The sequence below is a fragment of the Schistocerca piceifrons genome, chromosome 3 (assembly GCF_021461385.2).
Source record: "Schistocerca piceifrons isolate TAMUIC-IGC-003096 chromosome 3, iqSchPice1.1, whole genome shotgun sequence".
NCBI classification, from domain to species: Eukaryota; Metazoa; Arthropoda; class Insecta; order Orthoptera; family Acrididae; genus Schistocerca; species Schistocerca piceifrons.
In genome coordinates, this window is record NC_060140.1 from 144,184,743 (window position 1) to 144,210,505 (window position 25,763).

At 38.2% G+C, this 25,763-nt stretch overlaps 1 protein-coding gene across 5 annotated transcripts in view; it reads left to right on the forward strand.

The window, feature by feature from the left end:
- Window positions 1–25,763, forward strand: part of LOC124788064 (bromodomain-containing protein 8) — a 264,061-nt gene that overhangs the window by 101,382 nt on the left and 136,916 nt on the right. For 4 of the 5 annotated variants that reach the window (XM_047255155.1, XM_047255154.1, XM_047255157.1 and 1 more), the window contains exons 8-9: window positions 12,685–12,871; window positions 24,942–25,052. In XM_047255155.1, coding sequence (XP_047111111.1) covers window positions 12,685–12,871; window positions 24,942–25,052 — 298 coding nt within the window. The remainder of the gene's footprint in view (window positions 1–12,684; window positions 12,872–24,941; window positions 25,053–25,763) is intronic. The other variant, XM_047255158.1, reaches the window with a different exon arrangement.

Below are 25,763 nucleotides of genomic sequence, written 5' to 3' on the forward strand. Positions count from 1 at the left end.
CTATATGCTGCTGCTAAACTGTTCTTTTATTATTATAAAATGGTTTTAGTTGACTTGTCTTGTGTCTATAAAGCCCCTAGAATTCTATGTGAAAAGGTAATGTATCTTTGCTGCATATATTAAACTATAATTGTTGCATTTATTTCAAGTTTTTTCACATACATCCTTTAACATGTTATTTTGTCAAAAACTGATGTTTTAAAGACTGTGGCTGTGTACAAAATACAGGTTGATTTTTGCAACAAGAATCAATTTGTATTTTAACATGTTATTTAATCATTGTATGTATTTTATGTGCTTACCTGCTGGTACAAAAAAGCTACAATAGAGACTGCGACAGTGACCTGAGCAACTGCCAGGATTTAAAAAAACTGTGGTTTAAATTGTCTCAACCATGAGTGAGAATTAACTTGTTTAACACTTTTTTTATAGATAGTAGTATCCAAACAATTAATTTTTCCCAAAAGAACAAGCCACTTGAGAAAACTGTAAGATTATGAGACAGAAGTACTGGCAAGTATTTACCTTCAGGCGGTGAAATTTTCAATGTAGCCAATAGACACAATTTTTAAAAAAATTCCTGGCTTTGTAACTATTCATCCCTCCTCCAGAATAACTGGGAGGGGGGGGGGGGGCACCTGTTTTATGGATGAAGGGAGACAAAGATGTTTGTGTGCATGAGAGAGAGAGAGAGAGAGAGAGAGAGAGAGAGAGAGAGAGAGAGAGAGAGAGAGAGAGGTGGAGGGAGGGAGGGGGGGGGGGAGGGGGGGGGGGGGTAGGAAGCCAAAGATAGTATATTGGCAAGCACTGCAACACCTTGAGTCCATAGATGCTGACAGAGAGAGAAGTAAAAATACATTAAGAGGAAGAGAGATGAAATTAATAGTGCAGCTAGGAACTATGAGATAAAGAAAATGGAGAAACAAACATTCACACTAGCTTTATTGCACCAGACCATTATTCTATCATAAGTACACAAATTCATACGTGCAACCATACACCTGAACGCACGCTTGTGCGATCACAGCAATACTCGTCCATGGTAATGTCCTCCTAGTTTTGGGTCTAGTAGGGGCTCTGCATGCCTGAGCAGTGCTTTAGAAAATTTTTGAATGTGCGTCTGTAATTATTTGGGTCATTTGTAGGTCTTAGTGAGGTGACAAAAGTGGGCATTTGGGTATCTGTGTGGTTATGTATGTAAATGTGTGTACTGTGGCTTGAAAAAGAGCTAGTGCTCAAAAGCTAGTGTGAATGCTATTTTCTGTCATGTGTTTCTGTGCCCTATGCATCAATCTGAAAATGTTGTTATTTGAATAGCTCTTCTACAGAGCACAATAAATCAGTGTTTCAATTCTTGCTGCGTGCATTCTTCTTCCTCATCTTCTCCTACATTCATTTTGTAGGTCCTGATTTCCGCTTCCCAAGCTGCTCATTGTTCTCATTTGCTTTCTGTTTGTCCGTGAAGAACTCTTTATTCATTTCGTTTCTTAAGTAAATTCCTGTTATGTGTGTCCATTATGTTGTTGCTTCTGTGAGGTCATTTATTGTTTGTGGAAACCATGCTAGTTGTGCTTTCAGTTTGCTAATTTTACTGAAGACTTGTTCATCAGTCTGTCATCTTTGATTCTAACCTAATGTCTGAAGAACAACCTTTTTCTTTTGCGTGTTGTATGTATTATATTCTGTACAAGTTCATAGATTTCTTTGTTCAGTCGTGGCCTGTTGTATTCTATTTCTGTTGTTCTTAGACCCCAAGTATGCTTTTAACTGTTCTTCTTTCTGTTTTCTCAGTTTTGTTTATGCCATCTTTCAGCACTAGTTTTAGTATGTCACCACCATATAGAGCCTCATATCTCACTATTTAATTTTGGTTTACCTCTATAAAGATTTTTTCGTGTATATGTTTCTGGCACTGTGTAATGCACTGTTCATCTTATTTGCTCTTATCTCTAGACTGGTCTTCTCTTATTGTTAATGCTTAGCCACCTACCTGAATATTTGAATGAGCTGACTCCTTGTATTTTCTTTTCATTTATGAGTAATTTCCCTGAACAATCTACTTTTTTTTATATTATGTCTTTGGGAAAGACATTCTTAAACAGATTTTTCCTGCTTGCACAGTTAGGTTTTCTATCTGGAATTTGAGATTTTCTGCTATGTCAGTTATCAAGAGAATGCCATTTGTGAATGCCAGGCAGTACACATAGATACTACCTCTTTGTTTTTCCAATTTGATGCCTTTCATGTTGGATTTCTCTACATGCTAATCACCTTCTCCAGGGTGCACTTCAAGACAAAAGGTGTCGGTCCAGCCCCCTGCCTGACTCCTGTTTGTATCTCAATATTTTTCGAGAACTCTCCACAGAATTAGACTTTAGTTGAAGTGTGTATTAATGTGTCTTGTATAACTTTTGTAGTTTTTGGATTTAAACTGAATTCTTTCGTAATATTGATGAAAGATTGCCTGTCAATGGAACTGCACACCTTCTTGAAAGCTACAAATGTAATTGTTGTATCTTTGTTTCTCAGATGTCTCATTTGGAAATAGTTTTTAGATTCCAGATCTTTTTGCTTCATGACCTGTATTTCCGAAATCCATTTAGGTCCTGTTTTATGCAGAGGATGTATGATGGCTGTTTTACAGTCCTCTTGGTGTTTGTTCTCTCTCTGAGATTTTATGTCTCATATTTTTAAGTTTAAGATTGATGTCATCATCTAAGGCTGGTTGAAACCTGAAATCAATAGGAGTGAGATTTTTGGGGAGAATTTGTGTGTTTATTGAAAGCCTAGGTAAATGAGAAATGGAGGTTGTGTATTTGTTGCAGTAGACAAAAAACTCAAATCCACTGAGATAGAAATTGAAGCTGCATGTGAGATTTTTAGGGCAAGACTCAGTATCAGGGGCAGACATAAAATGGTAATTGGATCCTTGAATCGCCCATCACTCATCACCTGCTGTAACCAAAAACATTAGAGAAAACTTCAGCTCACTTGTTCATAAGCTTCCCAGTCGTCTGCAATTGTTGGTGGAGATTTAAATCATCCCAACAATTAATTGGAAAAATTCCAGTTTTGTTAGCGGTGGGCTGATAACACATCCTGTGAAACTTTACTAAATGCCATCTCTGAAAACTACCTAGAACAGATAATTAGGAACCCCCTCATGGTGGAAATATATTGGATCTAATGCAGCAAATAGAACTGAGGATGCCCACAGAGAGACTGATATCAGTGACCATGATGCAGTTGTGGCAGCAATGATTAACAAAGCACAAAGGACAATTAAAACAAGATGTATATATTCAGTACACTAGATAAAAAAATCTGTAGTCTCATATCTCAGTGAGGAACATGCAACTTCCAGTACCGGGCAGGGGCATTAGAGGAAATCTTGCTCAAGTTTGAAAGGACAGTTGACCATGCACTGGATTGATGTGTACCCAGTAGAACAGTTCATAATGCGAGGGAATCTCCATGGTATACAGTCACTGTAAAGAAACTTTTAAAGAAACAATGATTACTGTATAATAGGTGTAAAACAAAGCATAGGACTATAGATAGGGAGATACAGAATGAAATGTCTTTGGATGTCAAGAGAGCAATGCATGATATTTTCAATGACTATCATAGGAGAATACTGTCAGTGATCTTTCACAGAACCCAGAGGAATTCTGGTTGTATGTAAGGCTGTTAGGGGCACCAAAGTAAGTGTCCAGTCTCTAGCGAATGAGGCAGGGACTGAAATTGAGGATAGCAGTGCAAAATGTTCAACTCCATTTCCAAACGTTCCTTTACAATGGAAAACCAAGGAGAATTGCCCCAGTTTAATCCTTATACAACAATGAAACACGTGTTAGTGTCAGTGGTGTTGAGAAACATCTGAAATCATTAAAATTGAACAAAGTTCCGGACCCTGATGGAATTTCGGTTAGATTCTATACTGAATTTGCCGCTGGTTTAGTCCCTTTTCTAACTATAATCTATTGTAGATTTCTGAACAAAAAATCATGCCCAGTTCTTGGAAAAATGCACAGGTCACAGACGTCTACAAGAAGGGTAGTAGAAGTTTACCGCAAAACTACCTTCCAATATCCTTGACATCTATTTGTTGTCGAATCTTATAACATATTTGTTGTCGAATCTTATAACATATTCAGAGCTTAAACATAATGAGGTATCTTGAACAGAAAGACCTCCTCAATACCAACCAACATATTTCTAAAACATCGATCATGTGAAACCCAACTCGCACTTTTCTCGCATGATATACTGAAAACCTTGTACAAAGGTAAATCCGATAGATGTAATATTTCTTGATTTCCAAAAAACATGTGACTTGGTACCGTACCTATGCTTATTGTCAAAAGTACAATCATATGAGGTATCAAGTGAAATTTGTGACTGGATTGAGGACTTTTTGGTAGGAAAAACACAACATGTTATCTTGGATGGCTAGTCATTGTCAGATGCAGAAGTAACTTCAAGTGTGCCTCAGGGAAGCGTGTTTGGGCCCTTTGCTGTCCATATTGTATGTTAATGACCTTGCAGACAATATTAATAGTAAAATCAGGCTTTTTGCAAATGATGCAGTTATCTGTCATGAAGTACTATCTGAAAGAAGCTGCATAAATCTTCAGTTGATAAGATTTCGACATTGTGCAGAGATTGGCAACTTGCTCTAAATGTTCAGAAATGTAAAATTTTGCACTTCACAAAACCAAAAAACGTAATATCCTCTATGACAATAATATCTGTGAGTCACTTTTGGAATCGGCCAACTCATGCAAATACCTGGATGTAACACTTTGTAGGGATGTGAAATGGAATGATTACATAGGTTGTCTTGGATAAAGCAGGTGGTAGACTTTGGTTTATTAATAGAATACTGGGGAAGTGCAATCAGCCTATGAAGGAGATTGGTTAAAAATCAGTCATGCAACCAGTTCTAGAATATTGCTCAATGTGTGGGACTGCTACCAGATAGGACTAAGGTAATGAATGTATACAGAGAAGGGCAGGACGAATGATCACAGATTTTTTAATCTGTGGGAGAATGTCACAGAGAGATTGGAGGAGACTCTAGAAGATAGATGTAAACTATCCTGTGAAAGTCTGTTAAAGTTTCAAGAACTGGCTTTAAATGATTGCTCTAGGAATATACTAAAACACCCTACATATTGCTCACATAAGGAGAGTGAAGATAAGATTAAAATAATTACTACACACATGGAGGTATTCAAACAATAATTCTTCCCATGCTACATACATGAATGGAATAGGAAGATCCCCTAATTACTGGTACAGTGGGATGTACCCCTCTGTCGAGCCCCTTACAGTGGTTTGCAGAGTGTAGACGTAGATGCTTTCCATAACTCTACCTTAGTTCCATCCTTAAGAGTTGCCTTATTGTTTTTCAGTGAACATATAATTTCCTTAATTTCTTCTGAATCTGGGGCTGCTGAGTCATTGTTTTGATTACAGTTTTGATTCCCGATAAATTGTGATTGACATTCATGACAGTTATGTTAATCTTAAAAAAAATGTGCTATTATGTCACAGTTTCCAGTTTAGACTAGTTTTCGAGTTTACAACTTGTAAAGTTGGTGGTATACATTTGGTCAGTTGTTTCTTAACAGTTGGTATAGTTGCTCATCTTATGCTTTTTAAAATCTTTTGAAAGTTCTTCTGGCATCTCTTCTTCTTTCTATGATGTTGTTACTGTTTTTTCTGGCTTTTATTTGTATTTTAATTTTCCCATAGCTTCTGTATGTCCTGTGTAGAGCCTTGACACGTTGATCATTCCACCATATCTGTCTGTTCCATTTAGTCAGTGGTGCTGTTCTGATTGCCAAATCATCAAGATGCCATTTCTAAGTGTGTCCTATGTTGGAATGTCCTGATTTTGGAAGTTTTGCTTTTAATTTTCCTAACTCCAGCTTATCAGTGTTATATTTAAGGATCTTGGTTTGTCTCTCAAGTTTTTTACATACTTCAGGCTTAATCTTAAATTTAGCTACAGGCATGTAGTGGTCTAATTAGATATTTGCAGGCTTCATAACTCCAACATTCATTATTTATTTTGATGACTTTCTGCTTATTGCTCTCCACATATTGGGTTTGGTGATATTCATGTTGTTAACTTCTTGGATTTTGCCGTCAAAGGGTGTGGATTTTATAAGTATGTTGAGATTAGCACATAATTCTGTCATTATTTCCCGATTTCTGTTGGTACGCAGGTGTGCAGAATGTAAACCAACTATCTTCCTGTAGTTTTTTTTCTTTTCCAATTTGTGCTTTGAAATCACCTGACATAATAAAGGTATGCTTCAATGATATTTTATTCGTGTAATTATCCGTTTTCTTCAAGTATTGGTCTATATTATGTCTGGTTTCTTTCTGTTTTTTATCATTTGTTGGAGCATGAACATTTAAAATTCTATACACTTTGTGTGGATTTGAATGATAAAGAGGGCATCCTTTTGTCAGTTGTGTTGAAGATCACTACTGAGTCAGTTATTTTATTAGAAAGGATGAACCACTGCTAAAAAGGGTGCACTCTTTAATATCCTGCTGTTGGATTTGCTCTTAACAAGTCTGTATCCATGTACTTAGAGTATTCCAGTCAATACTGTCAAAAGCTTTCTCTCTCTCTCTCAAATTCTGAAGGTGGCAGGGGTAAAATACAGGGAGTGAAAGGCTATTTACAATTTGTACAGAAACCAGATGGCAGTTATAAGAGTCAAGGGGTATGAAAGGGAAGCAGTGGTTGAGAAGAGAGTGAGACAGGGTTGTAGCCTATCCCCAATGTTATTCACCCTGTATATTGAGCAAGCAGTAAAGGAAACGAAAGAAAAATTAGGAGTTGGAGGTAAAATACATGGAGAAGAAATAAAAACTTTGAGGTTCGCCAATGACATTGTAATTCTGTCAGAGACAGCAAATGACCTGGAAGGGCAGCTGAACGGAATGGACAGTGTCTTGAAAGGAGGATAGTGGAATGTAGTCAAATTAAATCAGGTGATGCTGCGGGAATTAGATTAGGAAGTGAGAGGCTTAAAGTAGTAAGAGTTTTGCTGCTTGGGGAGCAAAATAACTGAAGATGGTCGAAGTAGAGAGGATATAAAATGTAGACTGGCAGTGGCAAGGAAAGCGTTTCTGAAGAAGAGAAATTTGTTAACATTGAGTATAGATTTAAGTGTCAGGAAGTCGTTTCTGAAAGTATTTTTATAGAGTGTAGCCATGTATGGAAGTGAATCGTGGACGATAAACAGTTTGGACAAGAAGAGAATAGAAGCTTTTGAAATGTGGTGCTACAGAAGAATACTGAAGATTAGATGGGTAGATCACATAACTAATGACGAGCTACTGAATAGAATTGGAGAGAAGAGAAATTTGTGGCACAACTTGACTAGAAGAAGGGATCGGTTGGTAGGGCATATTCTGAGGCAACAAGGGATCACAAATTTAGTGTTGGAGGGCAGCGTGGAGGCTAAAAATTGTAGAGGGAGACCAAGAGGTGAATATACTAAACAGATTCAGAAGGATGTAGGTTGCAGTAGGTACTGGGGATATGTAGAAGCTTGCACAGGATAGAGTAGTGTGGAGAGCTGCATCAAACCAGTCTCAGGACTGAAAGTATTTCAACAATAACAACAACATCAACATCCATGTGATTCAAAAGCTTCCTGCACAGCTGTAATCATGATGCTCTTTTATCTAAGAAATTTGTTATTGTTTCTAACTTCCCAAGTTTAATGAGAAACTGTACCTTTTAAGTTTATATGTAGTTCATTTTTGTGGATTTAATTTTGCACATGTGATCTTCAGAGTGCTCTGAATCACCCAAAACTTTATGCTGTGGTCCCCCAAGAATCAGAATGACCACTTGGCACCTTACTCCTTGGTATGTTGGATAATTGTTCCCATAGGATATTTTGATTACAGAAAGCCTCCTTATCCTTAGGGCTATTGTTTTGATAATTAGCGTATGCTAAATGGGACTGTTTATACTTTTGAAAGTAAGATGTACAGGAAAAGGTGGCACCCCATATGTTGAACAGATATCTACCAGGGAGCTGCTCAGTATGAGACAGATGCTCCTGTATTTCTCTTCTGCCAGTTTTGCTGTACCAGAGTCTATCTGTTTCACATCACTGCATTGATGTCTTCATTGTGACTCTGACAGGGGGCCAAGTTGTGAGGTACTGTTACCCAGAGCAGGTGAACCAAGGTTTTTCAAAGATATGTCACTCCCCCTCCCTCCCTCACTGGTGTGGGACCCACTATGGTGGAGTCTCGACCTCCTCTGTTGTTTCGGAGACACTGCCACTCCTGCTGTCTTACATTATCTTTCCAACTCTCCAGTATATTTATGGTTTGGTAAACTTTAAAACCTAATTTTAATAATGTATGAATAAAGGACCCCCCCCCCCCCCCGACACACACACACACACACACACACACACACACACACACACACACACACACACACACACATTGAAGCATGAAATGTCATATCTGAGATTTTCATTTACTTCAACATTTCAAAAAGTAAACGTATAATTGAAGGAAAGAGTTGTTATCATATTTACCCACAACCTCAACTGGAAGTGGTATTTCATTGCCCATCCCAACACAACCTACAGAGTGAGCATCAAACCTTGGCTAGAAAGGTTCCAGCCTGCATCTGAAAGGGAACCTCTTCCTCTTTCTCAAAATCCATCCTCTCAAAGTATTCAAGCAGTTCCTCACCTCCAGCATTTCCTCATGAAAGCTCCAAACCTTACTCAAGCTGAGTCCTGAGCTACTACTCTTCCATTATCTTCCCTACTGTGTTACTTGAATGTGATGAATGTGTGACAGAGGACATGATCAACTCTTGGACACTTAAGCATACGAGGTCTTCCTAATGATCTCATCCTTTCCACTCAGAATAAGTGGCAAAAAATTCTTAAAACCCTAGGACTCTCAAAGCTATTTCCATAGAACTCCTTACTGTTCCCAGGCACCCACCTTTCCACCTGGTTCTCAAAATACACAAAAAACACTCTGTTTGCTGGTCATCCCATATTAGCTGCCTTTAAAGAACCCATGGAATGCATCTCACCCTTGATTGATGAGTGCCTGCAATCTATCAACTCCCATTGTATGCAAAAGACACCAACTACTTCCTCAAAAGTCTCAAATCCATTGCTGTCCCTCTCCCATCTGCATCCCTTATTGTCATTGTTGAAGTGACCCCCCTCTCTCTCTCTGCACCACTCAGGTCATGAATGTTTCAGCACGTTACTCACCAAGGCTAGGACTTTCTCAAGCCAAGCTATGGAGAGAAATCCTTGATTCCAGATATCCTCCATAAATCACTACTGTCTCCTAACCTCTTCGTCATACCGTATGACTGTCCCAAAAGACCTACCTTAAGGTTCCTATCTTACAATAGTGTCCTTTGTAAAACGTGCCCACTGCCTTCACCCACTGCCTCTTCCCTCAACTCCACCAGTTACAAATACAGAGCAGATTTGGAAACAAACATTTTTTACCAACTAAAATGTACCCACTGCACAGCATTTTATATACACTGGTGTGCAAAATTTGAGGATGAAAGTAACTTTCTCATGACGTGCCACTACCGACCTCGATGAAACTTGGACCATACATAGAAAGAACTGCTACAGTGTATTACATAAGGTAACTGAAATAAATATGCAACGAGATAAACAGAGATGACTCGTATTTGAAGACAATAATTACGATGAGTTCACTGTGATTCATGGTGATCCCCTGGACATTATAAAAGGTGGGACATGTTTTGTAAAAGGGTGTATGATCACCAAGGTAGACAATGTTTGCTCTGTAACGTGCTCTCTTGCTGGCCACAAGGTTGGTAAGGAATTTTGGTGGTAGGGCATTACACAGTTTCAGGATGGTTGTTGTTGCCCTGTGGATATGCCATAATATGTCTGTCCAATGAATCCCTCACATGATCTATGAAATTTAAGTCTGGGGAATGTGCAAACCAGTCCATTTGTCGAATATCCTCTCATTCCAACTCATTGTCCTCCATAAAAATGAAGTAAAGGCTGAATGAACCCATGAAAAGACTAAAGTGTCACAATAATGTTGAAAGGAGTGTCTACTGTGTTCAAATATTTGGAGGTTATTATGCCCATAGAATGTTATGCCACTCCACACCATAACACCTGGGCTGCCAAAACAATTTTGTAAAACAGTGTTCCCCAATGCATTAGGTGTTCCCATCTTTCACCGTATAAGGGTACGTCCAGTGTTGTTGAACACGATCGTTTTGGTGCTCCACATATTATAATTTGTGGAGGCATAATGTTGCAATATTGAACACAGTAGACTCTCCTGTCAGCTTTATCGTGACACTTTAGTCTTTCCCCGTGTGCATCTTTTTGTGGGTGCATTCAGTCTTTACTTTATTTTTATGGATGACAATGCATGACTGGATTGAATAGTGCAGGTGAAATAGTTTTGGAACAAGAGGACATTTGGCAAATGGACTGGCTTGTCCATTCCTCAGACTTAAATTCCATCAAGCACATGTGGGATGCATTGGACAGACATATAAGAGCACATACTCGAAGTACCAGTGGCCATGCAGCAATTGTCAACTACACTGATGGAGGAATGGAATGCCCTACCACAAAAACTTGTTGCCAACCTTGTGGTCAGCACGGGAGCATGTTATAGAGCATGCATTATCATCCGTGATGATTACACACTGTATAAAGAACCATGTCCCACCTTTTGTAATGTCCAAGGGACCATGAACAATCACGGTGACTCCAGTGTAATTATTGTCTTTGAATAAAGTGCAATTTTGGTTTGTTTCATTGTGTGTTTCTTTCAGTTACCTCCTGTACTGTACTGTACTGTACTGTAGCAGTTCTTTCTAGGTACAATCTAAGTTTCATTGAGCTATGTTACTTGGCAATGGCACTTCATACAAAAGTTACTTTTGTTGTTAAGTATTATACACCTCTGTAGGAATGACCTCCACTGAATTGATTGATCACAAGAATCAGCATAGTTGAACGATCTGCATTGGGGATGCCCAGAACCCAGTTACCAAACATGCTCTACAGCATAATTCAATGGTCTTTGTTGCCTTGTACAGGACAGTGGCTATGTGGACCTTCCCACCCAAAACTTCAGAGACAAGAAATTGCCCTCTATCATACCCTTGCATCCTGACACTCTCTTGGTCTACCATCTGTTAACACACAACAGTCCTCACTTCTCTTTCATACAACTGTCTTCACTTCTCTTTTTCATTGTCATAATCTTTTTTCACTATTTTTTGATTGTTTCGTTAAACACGATTATTAGACTTGACATTTCACCTGTGAAGAATAATACTGTACATATACAGCAGGTGGTCATAAAATTTTAATTATCATCTTGAAAAATTATTCTGAAACCACTACACTTGGTGATGCTGAGCTCTTCTCTACATATTCAAATTTCATTGCAACACATTTTTCCCATTGACAGATAACTTGGCAGAAACCTGTGTTGCAGAAGTCTGCAATTTGGCTGTTTGTTCGTGATATGTGCCATCTAAAAATAACCTCACCATCATTCTGGAAATTCCTGCCACGCAATGGTTTCTTAATTTGGAGAAGGTAGAAGAAGTCACTGTGTGTTTTGTCATGAGACTGTGGGGGATAAGGAAATATTCGATAGCCCAAAGCAGGAGCATGAGTAGTTGTATCCTTTACAGAATGAGCTGGGCCTGTGTGACAAAGCAACACCACCTCTTCCGGAGATTTCAGTAGCACACTATTGTGACAGCTTGCTCCCTTATAAGCATAACCTATTAACACCATACTGTGGCCATCCCAAAAATAACCAGGACCATGTTGCCTGATAATGGTTGTGTCTTTGCTTAATTCAGCGGTGGTGAATCCACATTTCCCTGCTTAATTCGCTTCTTTGTCTTGGGGTCATGGTGACACCCAGCATTTGTCCATTCTTGCCAGAGAGATGGTCTGCCAATTTGATCTTTGTCACATAAACCTTGTGGCCACACTGGAAGTGTCTACACCACCTAAAAATTGCGTCATGTAATGATGCATTGTTCCTGTACATTTCCACCAGCTCAGCATGGATTGTTGCATGCTGTTCCATTTCAAATGCAGAAAACAAATTGCTGCGTGATACTCCACTTTATCGATGGGCTGCACCATTGTATTTTGACTCCTCTAGCAGTGTTCTGCAGGGATTTTTGTGTGTATCAGGACTGCTCACATGTACCTGCAAACAAACAAAAAAATGTAACTACACAACTTTGTTTTTGATGTAATAATGAAAACTTTGACTACTCCTCATATTAACATTAGGTTCAAAGTTTTCCAAACCGTAAATTTTCTAGAGAGATGAAAAGATAACATGAGGCAGCAGAATGTGTGGCATTGTTTCCATACTAGTACAAGAAGGAAATTTAAAAAAATCTAATTACCATGCCATACATATTAAAAAAAGAACTCAGTACTCTGTGTGAAATATAAACCAAAATCAAAACAACTGTGTGCTAAAGAACAACACACACAGTATTTTCTATGCTAAGTGACAACTCCTCTACATAGGATTTGAGAGGACTAATTACCAATGCATGTGATGATCACTTGTTTCATTATTGCATAAAATTTCTCATTTCAGACATCATTGCTGCAACAGGCAATCACCAATCGTGGATCATCTCCAACTATTACGAGTCTTCTGAGCTCCTCTCCAGCTGTACCAACTACAGTGTCCTCTAGTCTTAAGAACTTGGTTAGTAATGCGCTCAGTGGAGTTGCTGCTTCTGTTGACCACTCATTACCATCCTCTACATCACCATCAGCTGGTAAATATTATCTTAAGCTTTAGTGTCAACATAGTTATTAAAATATACATCTAAGCAACTTAAATTGAATTGAAATTTGTTATTGGAATTTAAACAAATCTGTGTGTGAGAGTGTATAACAGGAATAGGCATAGTTTAGAAATCATATCAACTGAGCATTCTCTTGGCATAATTTCTCAGTTTTCATCTTGTCATATTTTATTTGAACGAAACATACTTACCACATGGAAAAATACTGTTGTGTATCTTGTGATATAGTTTCCCTTAAATCCTTGAACAGAATGGATTGTAACAGGATCTTGGTCAGTATAGCTTAGATTTTGAACTTACATTCTCCTTGCACTGTGATCTGAATAGGGTGAGAAGTTGTTTAAAATTGTGCACATGGAGTTTTGCAAAGTTATTAAACTGCAAAACTGGAATTAAGTGGGTTTCAGCATGACAAATCTGTCCTTTCTCTTGTGAGGAATGTTTCCTGGTAGGAAGACAACAGTGAAGATAACTCATTCTCGGGTAGCAAGATACCAGAGGGATCAGATTTAAATGGATGGTACATTAGTAATTTACAGTTGAAAGAGATACATGCAGAAGGTAAATGTGAAATCGGAAATTCAATGGCTCGTTATTCAGATTCCTCATAATTATAAGATTTTTATGAGAAACCTTCACTTTGGGCAATGTATTGCATATGGAAATGCATAGTTTTGCCAAGATTCAGATTCCATATTAAACAGTGGTGTCTTAATAACTGGCTGCGTTTGTTGATTTTTTGTAAGGAGAAAGATGAAGGCCTACCACTTGCTTAGTTATCCACTGTGGGACTTTACTAACTTTTGGATTGAGATCTGCCTTTCAGAGTGATACACTGACAATCATATGGGGGGGGGGGGGGGGGGGGGGAGAGAAGACATATGCAATAAAGCTTTGTTCTACCGTTTTGTCAATTGATCTTCTTGCATTTGAATTAGTTATTGTCTGTGTGTAGCACGTCTCAGTGACTTAGTAATTACTTCTGATATGAATAGTCAAGAATTGAAAGATTGTTTATACATTACTGTGATTCATGACAGACATTAATGGTGAGATGATAACCAAAACATGGTGTGTAAAATTTCTTATGGTCTAGTTGGATGATAACTTAAAAGAGGCAACACATAAATAAGCTACTCAAGAATCTCAGTTGAGCATGTTTTGCTCTTAGAAGCATCTTTCATTGTGTTAACCTAAACACAGTAATTTTGGCTTATTTTGGATGTTTTCACTGTTAGTTTTCTTATGAAATTATCTTCAGTCATGTTGTAGAGGCCTTTTTGACGATCTTGGAATTCTTACTCACTCTCATTACATTTGCTCAGTGATGTTTTATATTGCTGATTATACACTGAAGTGCCATAGAAACTGGTATAGGCATGCATATTCAAATACAGAGATACGTAAACAGGCAGAATACAGAGCCGCAATCGGGAATGCCTATATAAGACAACAAGTGTCTGGTGCAATTGTTAGATTGATTACTGCTGCTATAATCAGGTTATTAAGATTTAAGTGAGTTTGAACATAGTGTTATAGTGGTGCACGAGTGATGGGCACAGCATCTCTGAGGTAGCAATGAAATGGTAATTTTCCCGTACAACCATTTCACGAGTGGACTGTGAATATCATGAATCCACTAAAACATCAGATCTCCGGTCATTGCTCTGGCCGGAAAAGAGATCTTGCAAGAACGAGACCAAAGACAACTGAAGAGAATCCTTCAACATGACAGAATTGCAACCCATCTGCAAATTGCTACAGATTTTAATGCTGGGCTGTCAGTAAGTGTTACTGTGCAAATCATTCAGTGGAACATCATCAATATGGGCTTTTGGAGCTGAAGGCCCGCTCATGTATGCACGACACAAAGCTTTACACTTCGTGTGGGCCCGTCAACAGTGACATTGGACTGTTGATGACCGGAAACATGTTGCCTGATCAGATGAGTCTTGTTTCAAATTGTATTGAGCAGATAGACATGTACAGGTATGGAGAGACAACCTCATGAATCCATGGACCCTCCATGTCAGCGCAGTTGGAGTGATATGGAATCTCTGGTATGTATAAATAAAACTGACAGGTGACATGTACGTAAGCATCTTCTCTGTTCACCTGCATCCATTCATGTCCATTGTGCATTCCAACAGACTTGGGCAATTCCAGCAGGACAGTGCAACATCTCTCATGTCCAAAATAGCTACAGTCTGGCTCCAGAAAAACTCTTTGAAGTTGAAACACTTCCGCTGGCCACTAAACTCCCCAGACATGATCATTATTGAGCATATCTGGAATGCCTTGCAGTTTTCTGTTTAGAAGAGGTCTCCACACTCTTGTACTCTTATGGATTTATGGGCAGCCTGCAGGATTCATGGTGTCAATTCAAACATTAGTGGAGTCCATGCCATGTCGTGTTGCTGCCATGTCATGTTGCGGCACTTTGCATGTTTGCCGTACACGATATTAGGCAGATGCACCAGTTTCTTTAGCTCTTCAGTGTAAAAGTCAAATTCAGCCAAACTGAGATTTACACAATCAATACAGGAGACAAAAATAGTCTGTGAGACAAGAGTGAAGCTCTTGGAAAGCGAAGATGAAGTGAAGTGAAAGTTCACGGGCTGAGAGGCTATGTAATATTATTGCAACATTACAAAATCATGTCAAATTTACAAAGAGCTTAGGAAGTATGGACCACCTATCAGTATGAGGCATCATCCTCTCTGGTCTGGATGCATGCTCTGATTTGGTTGAGCTGGATCTCATAAAGCCGTTGTATATTATCCTAAAGCAAGCTGGCCACTAACTGTTGCAACTGGTGTATGATATCTTGGATACTGGCCCTGGGAAGGATTTGATGTCTGACATGGTTTCATGCATGTTCTATTGGTGACAGATAAGGGGATCTCGCTGGTGAAGAGAATACCTCGAGATTACCCAGATAGTTTAGAGAGACATGTATCGTGCATGGACAAACATTGTCCTACTGAAAATTGGAACCACAATACTGTAGCATGTAGTTCATAGACACAGTTGTAATGCGTGGACGAACATTGTCCTATTGAAAATTGGAGCCACGATACTGTCGCACAAGAGGTAACACATGACGACGTGGGGTCTGTTTGCATTGAAACTGGCCCTAAAGAGCTTTAAATATCAATTTTGACCATTAATGTGCCTAAATATTTTATTTGAAAATGTAATGAGGGTGAGGTTCAGTGATTCTAAACTTGGAAGAACTCGTTTTGCTACCCAAGTTATTATAAAGATTACGTTTGCTTTTAGTAAACAGAAGCCCAAAAGAATATAAATTACAAAAATCTTGCGGATATTTTGAAAACAAAAATGACCAAACTAACTGTAACATCACTCAGTGGTATCTCCAAAAGCAAGTAAGCTCACATAACTTTGAGGACGCTGCAATATATGTCCCATAACGTAAACATAAGCTCCTGTCATCGGGCAGCTGTCATATTCAGAATTCCCTCTGTATTTGTACTTTGCAACTATGAGAAATGGTCTGCATTATTCTGGGTGGTTGGAGGCTGGAAACTGATGGTGGACACCAAAGGTATCACATTCATATACACAAGTACAAGCACACGCATCGACATACATCCCTAAAAGATATGTAAAGATACTTATGGTAGCTACCAAAAATAAAAGAGAGTGACAAGTTAGCAAACAGTAATGGTAGAAAAAATAATAATAAGGCAAACAATGACTGTGTGAAATTTTGTATCTCCTCACTATAAAACTGTTTGTATTAAAAAAAAAAAAAGGGATTGATAATTGAAATTATGTTTAAAGTGATTGAAACTGTTTTACAAATCTTTCTTAGTTGAGGTAGAGAGAGAGAGAGAGAGAGAGAGAGAGAGAGAGAGAGAGAGAGGGGCTATATGATAGTGGCAGTGAAATCATAGAAGATCAGCCAGTGGTAATCACAACAGTTAATCCTCTTATCTGGTGCATGACCCCTTGGTGGTAATATTATTCCTCCGTTGTCTTCCTGGTTGGAAGCAACTGGTTCTATAAAGGATGAGTCACCTAAAACTTGCACCTGAATTGAAAGTGCTATTGATGTGCAGTTTTCACAGAATGAATTGCTAGTCATGGATTCGTATTATTGCCAATAAACAGTTAATAGTTAGAAAGTGAATTTTTTGGGAAAATGTACACTTTTTAAAATGGAACAATGCCAATTGACATTAACAGGCTAAAACTGGGTTAAATTAGAATGTCAGTGATGCTTGTTGCAGGATTCTAGTGCGAGTCATTTAAGAGATATCGTATTTTGAAAACTTTTCCACAGCAACACTTGTTTGTGCCATTCAACCTGCGTAGTTGCTAGTTATGATGTTTGTATGTTTGCTTACAGTATGCTTGTGTGTTCCTTGAGTGCATAGCGACATTTCAAGCAGTAGGTTGTGAGTGGGTGATGAGGATTTACCAGTGGAGAAAAAGCTGATATGTTCATCATGTCTAGAGAGTATAGGAAGAATGCAGTTGGTTCATGTACAGTGTATGCAGTGAGATGTCCTAATAGACATCAACTGTGATGGCAGTTATTTATCAACCTCTTTGACCAGTTATGTGAAATTTATAGTGTAACACCTAGACAACGCAGCAGAAGGAAGCAAGTGTTGATGGAAGGGGGGGGGGGGGGGATTAATTTTCTTGCTACTGTTGCAGTTAATTTGCATGTCAGCTCCCATGCAATTGCACGAGGAAGTGACACGAGTCAAGCAAATGATGTTCTTTGCATTCTTCATCGACCTAGGATCCAACCCTATCATATCTCTCTCCATGAAGAGCTGCATGAAAAAGATTAGTGACAAAGCCACATTTACCAGTCTTAGCCAGGGGAACTGCCAAAACATGCACTATGCGTTTGTTGAAATCCCGATTGGCTTACAATCGGGTGGAACGTATCCCCATCGGCCTCATCAGGTGAAACGTTAGTGTCCCTACAGTATAAATGTGTGATGTGAGATAGTAAGCCATCAGCTCATAGGCTTATGTTTCATAGACGGAACACTGAACATGTACCAGTATCACAGCCTCCTAACAAATTATCTTCCATGGATTCTAGATGATGATTCTCTGCAGACTAGTAGGAACCTGTGGTACCAACATGATGGCTGTCCAGGAAATATTACACAAAGAGCTCCAGCATGTCTTCACGAATTCATTTCCAAATCATTGGATTGGATGCAAAGGACCTGTACCTTGGTTGGCCAGTTTCGTGGGTTTGGTGCCTGTATATTTTTTTCTGTGAAGACACTGTTAACAAGAACATACCAACTACACCTGATAATATACAACAATGTATTACTGCAGCCTGCTCGGATACCTCCACTGAAATACTAGCACATGTGCAGCAGTCATTCCATACCAGACTGGAAGCGTACAGTGCTGCTGCCTGTGGTCATTTTGAACACAGCTTGTGATGGTCAGTTGTCTCATTACTGATCAGAATCCACATAACTAGAGTATGCACTTCTGTTGTTCTTCAGTGTTTAGGTATTGTACGTAATTTACACTTTGGTGTCCAAGACAGCCTACACGTGTGGCAGTAATTTCCTAGTCCAGCTGCTTCTAGTTTCCAACTGATGGTTTCCAACTGATGGTATGGGATGGCACAGAATGTTGCAGGGAGTCCATTACCTGCTCTCAGACGGCAGCTGCAGGTGTGAAGGGGTTAAAATGTGCTCCATACACAATACAGTAATTCATCCTTGTGGTAAAACGCATTTGGTGGGAATCTTGCAGACTAACATGCTTGCCCTCACATTCCCATGCAGTCCAGTGTCAGGCTTCTGTTACATCCAGATGCCCCTCAAATCTGGATATTGCACAATTCGACCAACCTGTTAAATGCAGATCCACAGTGAGGTTCCTTTGAGACTCTGTCAGGTGCTAATAATGCTGTCTCACATGAGTGAGTGAGTATTTGGCATATGCTTGCCTTTCACAGTGTTTACTCAAAATCTGATGCTGTTCACTCCCCTTACGTGGTCTAACAGGCCTGGTAACAACAGTAAACATGAACAAAACTAATGTGCTCTGGAGGCAGTTATAGGCGGCAAAAATAATTGTAACTCTAATCCTTTACGTACCCACAATGTACAAAGTTACAATGACATCCGACCAAGTCTTTTGGATTGTTCACTTTTTTGGGCAGGTAATGCAGTTTTGATCTAGGTCTTACATGCTCAGCCACAAGCTCTCATCTAGGACAAAGTGAGAAAATGGGAATTCTTTTTAATTCAAACAAAAATTAAAAATATATTTCATTAGGGCACTCTTTCTAAAAACTATCTGTAGGCATGCTTTGTAAAGCTCTGTTACCTACATGGCAAGTAGTTGTGATTGTAGTTTAGCTGCATGACAAGTAATTATGTACTGTAAACACGGGCTCAGTATTTGCAGATGTAGATTACTATTTTCGTTAAAAAATTCCGCTAGAATAAAGTTAATATTAAGCTACTAATAGGAATTAAACAGCAGCTATTCTATGTAACAGTAGAAGCAACATCTTATTTCAAAGTAGCAACATCCTTCCTTATGTATTTAATTAAATTTTGCTGTTATAATACTGAGTACATAATAGTGATAGATTGCTGTTAATGCACTATACTTCTAAAGTTTCTACAATTTCCTGGTCTTTTGTTATGTATACATTGACTCATTTCACATCCCTATGATTCTCCTGGATGGGAGCTATAGAACGTGAATAAGTGCATGAATGAACGACTCAAACATTCTTCTGACTACTTGTTCACTCTCTGAACACCAACTTTACTTAGGAAAATTCAACAAAGAGAAGCTACATTCTGAATGTGCTGTTTCTAATATATACATTAGTTGTTCGATTTTTGTGAGCACAACCTTTTGTAAAGCACAATTTACTCATATTTGTAATGATTATAAGAGTGACACTAGTCCAAAAAAACTGACACTGCTCATTGTATTATCCTGGTCAAGGTCAAAGGATTATACTGATTATAATGAAAACTATTGATTCTATGAAACAAGACTAAAATAAGCTTGTGACCACCCTGTGGTTTCCAGATATGACTGGACATTAAAAAAATATTCATTAATATACCAGAATGGCTCTATATACTAACACAAGTGTTAGCACGTGGGAATAAAATGGAAAATAAGAATGAATCAACCATCACATAGCAAATTTTGTGGGGGATGATGAACAAAGGATGGTTTTAATGGAAGAAGACTTAGAAAGTGCAACAAATTTACTAAATAGGGTGCCTACATTACACGTGTCCATCCCCTTCTGGAGTATATACGATAAACAAGTAGAGGTAGCAGTCATTAAAACAAGTTTTTTACATTATGGCATGTATTTCTTTTTTTTTATTCCTGCGAATGCCAAACTGTTTTGTTGAATCCCACTTACATATATAGAAGTGACCATCATGATAAAATAAATCAGAACATGCACGGAAATAGTTCTTTATTTTTCCCCATGTACTATTATAGAGTGAAACAGTAGAGAAATGGTCTGAAAGTGGTTCAGTGAACCCTCTGCCAGACAGTTAAGTGCAAATAGCAGTAAGCATTACAGTGATACTTTTTTGATAATACCCTATGCAGATTAACTTTTATGCTTTTCTTGTCTTTCGACTTGTTCCACATCCATGATGTCTCTCCTTTATGGGACCTACAGAACATAATGAATGAATGAGAGAGTGAATGAATGATTGAGCATATCAGAGCCTGCGATTTTCAATAAATATGTGTTATTTACTCTAGCACTGTTATTTTAGGTGTGTGTGTGTGTGTGTGTGTGTGTGTGTGTTTATAAAAATAAATTCGCTTCCTATGTTGTACTATTCAGTATGTTTAGTCCCAACTTATGCATTTAACAGTGTGTTTCCTTACTCATACCACATGGAAAATATGTTTCTTTATTTATTTTTCTGTACTATAAAATAATCGGTCTTACATAATTAAAAGAGACTGTACAGTAAAATTGTATCCAAGTTTGTAAAACTGTTTGTATACTCCTGTACCTGATTAAAGAAAAGGAGTACACATGCATATAATAGTCCAGAAACTCACTAAATTTTTACAGATAGAATCTTATTATTTGAGGAACAAATTTTTGAGAATGGTAGTGAAATATGGACTGTAGGAAAACTGAAATGGAAGAGAATTGAATGTGAGATGTGATGCTGTAGTAGAATATTGAACATTAGATGGATTGTTAAGGTAAAGAATGAGGAGGTTCTCTTCAGAATCGTTGAGGAAAAGAATATATGGAAAACATCTACAAGAAGAAGGTTCAGGATGACAAGACAATTGTTTAAATGCCAGGGAATAACTTCCATAATTCTACATGGAGCTGTAGAGGATAAAAACTACAGGGAAGACAGAGATTGGAATACATCGTGTAAATAATTGGAGGTGGGGAGGGAATGGGACTTCATTTTCATTCCAGTAACAAGTACTTCATTCCGTTGGATACTATAGTTGTAAGGAAAGACAAATTTGGCTTTGTAATTTTCTTGTGCTCTGTTGGTAGCATTGAGTCTTTTTGTTCAGTTGCATATGTCACATTAGTCTACTGAAACTACATACATGAATTCTAGCAATGACTATCATTGTGCTAATAATTCTTGCAAGGAAATAGTGAATCACTGTTTCTCCTTTTCTGCCTCTTCCCATCACTGTTGCATAGTTTCTGCAAATGTTGCTGCTGCTGCTGCTGCTGATGATGATGATGATGATGATGATGATGATGATGATGTCACCATCAGTGAAGTAGGTTTTCTTCTTCTTCTTCTTCTTCTTCTTCCTCTGCTCATCTCCTCAGTCACTGTTCTTACAGATGTGTCCTTTAGTATGCAGTCTCTTCTCATACAGTGATGTAGCCAATTTCTTTTCCTCTTTCATATTTGTTTCCATTTTTCCTTTCTCTCTCTCTCTCTCTCTCTCTCTCTCTCTCTCTCTCTCTCTCTCTCTCTCTCTCTGCTTCCATGTCCATTTTCGGCACCCCTACAGAGCAATTCTCCATGCAAAACATTTCACTAATTATTTTTTAATTGTTTCTATAATCCGCCACAGAAAGTACTACTCCTGTAAGAAAGTGTTTTGTAAAAAACAATCTTTGTTGATCTTTGTTGATTTTCGTTGATTACACCTCATTAACTATTATTTTACATCTACATCTATACTCCACAAGCCACCTTATGGTGTATTGTGAAAGGTACTCTGTGTACCAGTGTCACTTCCCCATTTTTTTGCAAGTTGTGAATGGCACTGACTTTTCACAAGATACATGTGTGAGGAAGCATTATATTTGCTGACTCTATTAGGAATGTACACCATCAGAACTTTTAACAGGAAAACACACTGTGACACGGAACACTTCTGTTGCAGCATCCCACTAGTTTCCATGGCACTTTTGCGCAACCTAAATGAACTTGTAATGAAACATGCTGCTCTTCTTTGGATCTTTTCTATTTCCTCTATCAGTCCTATCTGGTATGGGTACCATACAGACAACCAATATTCAAGTATTAGTCAAACCATTGTATTTGTAAGCTGCTTCTTTTGTTGATGGGCTGCATTTCCTTAGGGTTCTTCCAATGAATCTGTGGGGCATCTGCTTACCCGCTATTAATTTTATATGGTTGTTCCCCTTCAGATCACTGTGTAAGCATATTCCTAGATACTGTATAGAAGTAACTACTTCCATTGGTTGATATGCAATCATGTAGTGGTAAAATAAAGGATGTACCTGTATGTGTCTGCACAGGGTGTTACATTTGCTCGTTTTGAGGATCAGTTACCTTCCCTGCACCAAGTGCCGATCCTCTGCATTTCACTACAGTTTTCTAGCATTGTGACTTCTCTGAATAGAACAGCATCATCTGTGAAAAGCCTTGTGGAACTTCCAACATTATCTGATTAGTCATTTAAATAAAAGTGAAAAGTAGTGGTCCTATAACACTTCCTTATGGTATGCCCGAAGCTATTTTTATATCTGAAGACTTCCCTCCTCTGAGAGTGATGTGCTGTGTTTTGTTTCCTAGAAACCCCTCAGTCTAATCATACAGCTGGTCTGATATTTCATACATTTAAATTTTGTTCAGTAGGTAGTAATGCAGGATTGTATCAAATGCCTCGTATAAGTCAAGGAACATTGTATCTACCTGGGCACCTGTATCTAGGCTTTCAGGGTCTTGTGGATGGACAGAATGAGCTAGGTTTCACATGATCATTGTTTTTAGAACCCATTGATTCCTACAGAGGTGATTTTTGGTCTCCTGAAATGTCATAATACACAAACATAAAACATGTTCCAAAATTTTATGGCAGACCGACATCAGAGGTATATAGTTTTGTTCGTCTGCTCAACAATCCTTTTTGAGAATAAATGACCTCTGCTTTTTTCCAATCACTAGGAATGCTTCAGGTCCTCCAGAGATCTGTGATACACTGCTGCTAAAAGAGGGGAAAGATCTTTCACATAATGTGCATAGAATTGAACTGGAATTGCATGAAGTCCACAAGCCTCTCCTTTGTTGAGAAATTTCAGTTGTTTTTCTATCCCTCTGTAACGTATTTAGATTGCTGTTAGTTTGTCATTTGTGCAACAGTTTAATGGAGAAACTACAGTACAATCTTCCTTGTGAAAAGTTTTGTAAAGAGACATTTAGTATTTCAGCCTTTTTTGTGTAGGAGATAGAATTCTACTTTTGAATTTGTTGAATGCTTAACTCATAGTCTGCCTTAGACTAATTTTGGCTTAGTTTCATTTCTGTTTGTGTGTGAGGCTTTGGTTTCATTTAAATTTGCAGTGAAGCTCTATTTGCTTTCATAGAAGCTTTGTAACATACTTGTTGAACCACATTGGGTCTCTTCCATCCCTCACAACAGTGCTCAGCACACACCAGCCTAAAGCATATTGTACAATGCTCTTGACCTTTGCCAACTGATCCACAACATTCTCAGTACTGGGATGCAATTTTCAAGTTGACTGTTCCCTGTTGCTCTTGCTAAACAGAAAGATTTTCCTACCTTTCTTTGTATTTCAGTTTACAGCTGTGTTGAGTGAGACTTAATGCTTCCCTGTTCTGTACTAACCTAGTCAAAAATTTCTGGTCTGTTTTTCACCAACAGGTCTAAAATATTATCTTCAAAGTCAGTTCTCTGATTATCTCCTCAAGGTAATTTTCAGATAAAGTACTTAGAACAATTGTTCTGTCTCTACTACCTGCCCGAATCACTTGAGTCTCCCACTCTATAGCTGGTAAGCTAAATCTCCATTTGAAACAGTAACACGATCAGGAAATTTTTGCAAAATCAAACAGTGGAAAATCCAGACTATATTACGACAAGGATAAATGCTTCTCACCATGTAGTGGAGATACTGAGTCGCAGACAACTACAAAAAACTAAAAAAAAGATTGTTAAACAAATAAGCTTTCGGCCAGAAAGGCCTTCATTGGAATTAGACAAGAAACACACACACTCAAGCAAACACAGCTCGTCCACACATGACCACAGTCTCTCTGGCTGCCAGATATTTTTGTATTTCTTATTTGCCATGAATGCACTTCCATCACCAACATTTAGCATTCAGCTTTCAACCTCTCTTTGTGATAGACATTCGAGTTGGAATTTAGAATTTCATTGCTGGTAACATTTGGTTTCAGCCAGTTTTCTGTTCCTAGTACAATGCGGGGATTGTTATCATTTGTAAGCATCATAGGTGCCTTAAGTTTACTTGTTTCCGCCAACTCATCACAGATATTTATTTTTATCTTCCTTGATTGACTTGCAAAAATCATTGCTTTAGTTTCCTGTGCCTTTATCTTCATTCTATGTTCCTCATTGCTGGTGTTCAGTTGAACATATTGCTAATTGCATTTTCAGTTTCACTTGCTAATATTGTCATCAGAAAATCTTATACAGTTCTGGAAATAACATTATATTATTATGTTCGTATTAATACTGAACATTTTTGTAAAGTTTCATGTGATATGCTCCTCTTACTCTGCTTCCACAGGTGCTCCAACTTTGTCCATGTTACTGGAGATGCCACCTAATGCACCTGGACAACCCTTACCTGAACTACCCACCACAGCCAGTAAGCCATTACCTCCTCCTGTTGGAAAAGGTATTGTACATAGCTTGCAAAAATTACCTTTATTACTTTGTTTGTGTGTTCTACTTACAATTTTTCATCTTTTGTCTTCGCCTAACATCATCCTGGAGTATTTTGTGATCAGAAATGCATGATAGTAAGACTAAAGTTAAGGATGAGTGTGGGTGTGGGTGCTTGTATGTGTGCATGGGCAACTGTGGGTGTGTTGTGTGTCACATGTACATATGAGACCCTGTTGACATTCCTTTTTTGCTCTTCATTGTGCCCCCACTCTTTACTATATAAGCACATGCTGCTGATCCCAGTTTCTGATTGAAAACACTTTCATTTTTACATATTCCTACTTATACTGATTTGGTTACTTTATATGCCTCAACAACATTTTCTTGGACAGCTTCCACACTTGCCTTATTATATTGTAATGAATATTGGCTGCTACTCTCAAAAATGATGGTAGTTTAAATGGATTGTTTCAAAATTTGTGCTTCTTGCATTGCAATTTACACAATAAATGCACAGTATAGCAGCTGAGACATAACACCCATAAAGCACTCTCTATATCCTTAAAACCACTTAATTACATCTGAAAGTAAATCTTTTGTTTAACTCATTCTGTATGATGATTTAATTTCTTTCTCTCTCTCTCTCTCTCTCTCGGACAAAAAGTTATTGAGAACTGTATGTCAAGTAGAATACATCAAACATAAAAAAAACCTCACCAGA